The sequence below is a fragment of the Bos mutus genome, chromosome 5 (assembly GCF_027580195.1).
Source record: "Bos mutus isolate GX-2022 chromosome 5, NWIPB_WYAK_1.1, whole genome shotgun sequence".
Lineage (NCBI taxonomy): Eukaryota > Metazoa > Chordata > Mammalia > Artiodactyla > Bovidae > Bos > Bos mutus.
Genome location: NC_091621.1, coordinates 44,996,425 through 45,000,694, shown reverse-complemented (window position 1 = coordinate 45,000,694; position 4,270 = coordinate 44,996,425). Strand labels below are relative to the sequence as shown.

The 4,270-nt window shown below is 42.4% G+C and overlaps 1 protein-coding gene across 1 annotated transcript; it reads left to right on the top strand.

Moving 5' to 3' along the window:
- Window positions 1-634: 634 nt before the first annotated feature.
- Window positions 635-4,033, top strand: LOC102273082 (keratin, type II cytoskeletal 6A). The gene is made up of 3 exons (XM_070370117.1): window positions 635-647; window positions 2,467-3,013; window positions 3,937-4,033. The coding sequence occupies exons 1-3, from the start codon at window positions 635-637 to the stop codon at window positions 4,031-4,033; spliced, it is 657 nt and encodes a 218-aa protein (XP_070226218.1).
- The last annotated feature ends 237 nt before the right edge of the window (window positions 4,034-4,270 follow it).

The window sequence follows — 4,270 nt, the reverse complement described above, 5'->3', positions numbered from 1 at the left end:
TGCCTTCAATCTTTCCCAGCATCAGGGTCTTTTCTAATGAGTCAGCTCCTCACATCAGGTGGCCAAAGTACTGGAGTTTCAGCTTCAGCATCAGTCCTTCCAATGAATATTCAGGGTTGATTTCCTTTAGGATTGACTTGTTTGATCTCCTTGCTGTTGAAGGGACTCTCTAGAGTCTTCTCCAGCACCACAATTTGAAGGCATCAGTTCTTTGGCACTCAGCTTTCCTTATGGTCCAACTCTCACATCCATATGTGACTATTGGAAAAACCATAGGTTTGACTGTATGGACCTTTGTAAATCGGCAACCTAGTTTATTTAATAAATAAATGGCCAAAAAATTAAGATCGAAATGATATAAAGGATGTATTATTTAAAGGATATATCACCCAAATAAACATGCATGGACATTATTTAGACCCTGAGTTGAACAAATTATGAAAATAAATAAGAATGAAGGGAAATTTGAATGTTCACTAAACTTCTTGATGTTAAAGAATTATTGTTAAATTTTTAAGGTATAAAAATAGCATTTTGGTCATTTTCTAAAAAGTCTATCATTTAGACATAAACACTGAATTGAATATGAAACTCTATGACCTTCCTTCTGGAATTTCCTTTCAAATAATTTAAGATGGATGAAGAAAGTGGGTGGAGTTAAGGATGAAATAAAGTTGACCTTGAGATAATAATCACAAAATCTGGATAATGGGCACCCATCCATGATAGATCAATAAGAACCTATTATGTTGTTCTTATACTTTTCTATCTGTTAATTTTTACATAATGGGAAGAGCAAGTCAAATTTAATGTATTTATAATCATTGGGAAAATGGTAATCTTTCTGTTAGAGCATAAACAATAGACTGCTCTTAGATTTCCAAGTTCTCAGCTATTACAAAAGATCAGATTGGAATTACGGATGAAGCAAAGCTAGCCTTGACATGATAATTGCAAAATCAAGGTAATGGGCATGTACATTCTGATACTAAAGCATATTCAATGCATAAATTCATAAAATCCATAAAATCCATAATTCAATGCATATTAAACCTTTGTTTGAGACAAAGTCTAACTCCTCAGTTCAGTTCAGTCACTCAGTTGTGTCCGACCCTTTGCGACCCCATGAATCGCAGCACGCCAGGCCTCCCTGTCCATCACAAACTCCCGGAGTTCACTCAGACTCAAGTCCATCAAGTCAGTGATGCCATCCAGCCATCTCATCCTCTGGCGTCCCCTTCTCCTCCTGCCCTCAATCCCTCCCAGCATCAGAGTCTTTTCCAATGAGTCAGCTCTTCGCATGAGGTGGCCAAAGTACTGGAGTTTCAGCTTCAGCATCATTCCTTCCAAAGAAATCCCAGGGCTGATCTCCATCAGAATGGACTGGTTGGATCTCCTTGCAGTCCAAGGGACTCTCAAGAGTCTTCTCCAACACCACAGTTTAAAAGCATCAATTCTTCGGCACTCAGCTTTCTTCACAGTCCAACTCACATCCATACATGACCACAGGAAAAACCATAGCCTTGACTAGACGGACCTTTGTTGGCAAAAGTAATATCTCTGCTTTTGAATATGCTATCTAGGTTGGTCATAACTTTCCTTCCAAGGAGTAAGTGTCTTTTAATTTCATGGCTGCAGTCACCATCTGCAGTGATTTTGGAGCCCAAAAAAATAAAGTCTGACACTGGTTCCACTGTTTCCCCATCTATTTCCCATGAAGTGATGGGACCGGATGCCATGATCTTCGTTTTCTGAATGTTGAGCTTTGAGCCAACTTTTTCACTCTCCTCTTTCACTTTCATCAAGAGGCTTTTTAGTTCCTCTTCACTTTCTGCCATAAGGGTGGTGTCATCTGCATATCTGAGGTTATTGATATTTCTCCCAGCAATCTTGATTCCAGCTTGTGTTTCTTCCAGTCCAGTGTTTCTCATGATGTACTCTGCATATAAGTTAAATAAGCAGGGTGACAATACACAGCCTTGATGTACTCCTTTTCCTACTTGGAACCAGTCTGTTGTTCCATGTCCAGTTCTAACTGTTGCTTCCTGACCTGCATTCAGATTTCTCAAGAGGCAGGTCAGGTGGTCTGGTATTCCCATCTCTTTCAGAATTTTCCACAGTTTATTGTGATCCACACAGTCAAAGGCTTTGGCATAGTCAATAAAGCAGAAATAGATGTTTTTCTAACTCCTAGCCTCAGTTAATTGAGAATAGTCTCGTACTGATATCAAAGGTCAAATGCAGGAGAATTTTTTCCTTTGTTAAAGGAAGCCAAGAAGCAGCCTTCTTATTTCTTATCCTTTCTAATAACCAAAGTATCATCTCATTGTTTATAAAGCCCAGTCCTTCCCAGTCTCAGGCTCACCTTCCAGGGCTGAGCCCAGCCCATTCTTCCTTTCACTCTAGCTACTGGAAGCCCATCTCATACTTTTCCTTTCATGCCCTTCTTAACCTCTTCTTCCTCAGGAACCAAATCCACCGTGAAGACCCAAAGCAGCAGCTGCAGGGGCTTCAGTGCCAGCTCAGCCAGAGTCCCTGGGGTCTGCCACTCTGGCTTCAGCAGCGTGTCCCTGTCCCACTCCAAGGGCAGTGGTGGCCTCGCTGGAGTGTGTGGAGGAGCTGGCTTTGGCAGCCACAACCTCTATAACCTGGGAGGCTCCAAGAGGATCTCCATCACAGGGGGCAGCTGTGTCATCGGTGGTGGCTATGGCGGCAGAATTGGAGTTGGCTATGGCTTCAGGGGTGGAGCCGGAAGTGGATTTGGTTTTGGTACTAGGGCTGGTAGCGGCTTTGGGCTCGGTGGGGAAGCTGACTTTGGAGGTGGCTATGGAGGCTCTGGCTTCCCTGTGTTTCCCCCTGGAGGCATCCAAGAGGTCACCGTCAACCAGAGTCTCCTGACTCCGGTCAACCTGCAAATCGACCCCACCATCCAGCGGGTGAGGACTGAGGAGCGGGAGCAGATCAAGACCCTTAACAACAAGTTTGCCTCCTTCATCGACAAGGTGAGCTGGGAGTATCTGCCCCAATGGGGATTGCAGAGCGCCCAAGAGAGCCAACTAATGTCCTATCCGGGGAGACTTGGGGAAAAGAGAGGAGGGGACTCAGAGGAGCTCTCTACAGGCATGCAGGACAGGTTCCATGTGTATCACAGGCAGGAGATGATGGAAATTATTTAGATCCTGCAAATTTCTCTCATCCCTGCCTAGGAAACATTGTCAACTCTTGATAACCCTGAAGCAGAGAAAAAGAAAGGAAAGAATGAAATAGATTAACACTTACCACTAATAGGTCTACAACGGGATACAAAGAAAAGGCCAGTCACCACCTACTCTGAGGTTCTGGCCCACCTTTCTAGTAGGAAGGGAAAAAAAAGAGAAGAAAAGTAAAAAAAAAAAAAAATTCCATACAGATGAGAAGAAGAAATGTTTGAGATGTGTAAATATTTATAATTTGCTTTTAAAAAGAAGCTATTCTAGAAACAGAGCATGGCCACCTATAACAATGCTTTAGAAGAGATACAAGCACTAAATGTGAGTTTAGATTAGTAATCATTAGACAACATTTAACATCCCTTTGACTGAAATCCACTAGAAAATAAAAGCTTTGTATATTATATAGGATAGAAACCATTTTAAACTGAAATTTTGATTCTGCTTGCCAAAATAAAGAGAGGAAGTGATGAAAATTCACTGATATAGGCACACTTACTTATAGGGCAGGAACAGCTCAAAAATCCATGGGGGAATTTCATCAGCGAGATCTGTCAGTTTAGAAGGAAGAAGATTAGGGGAGCATACCTCCCAATCTGAGTCTCTGTATTCTCTTAATAGCCCAGCACCATGGACACCACTGCAGCCTTCTTGGAAACCTAGTAATACGGACGCTTGTTGCTCTCTATCTCCAAGAAATGGCTCTCTTGCCTTCCTCCAGATGTAGTTCCTGGAGAAACAAGCGCCTGGACACCAAGAGGACCCTGCCTCAGGAGCAGGGACCCAAGCCCATGAGGCTAACCCTAGTGACTATGTTTGAGTAGTACATCAGCAACCTCAGGGAGTGGAAGGATTATCTTCTCTTTTTTTAGTGACTGCCCAGATTCAGAGCTCATGCAGGATCTGGTGGAGAACTTCAGGAACAAGTAGATTACAGGAAATACTTAAGCTTTCTGAAATCCACACTTAGTCTACTGAGTGACTAGGTTCAGTTGTGGCCATGATGGCTTAAAAAAATATCCAGTGGAAATGAAAATTGTAAATTGTTGTCTAAACAGGAA

Bases quoted from the DNA above. Each gene is read 5' to 3' on its own strand.
- LOC102273082 (XM_070370117.1), top strand. The intron at 3,014-3,936 runs GTATCTGCCCCA...CTCCAGATGTAG, and splicing joins ATCGACAAGGTGAGCTGGGA to TTCCTGGAGAAACAAGCGCC.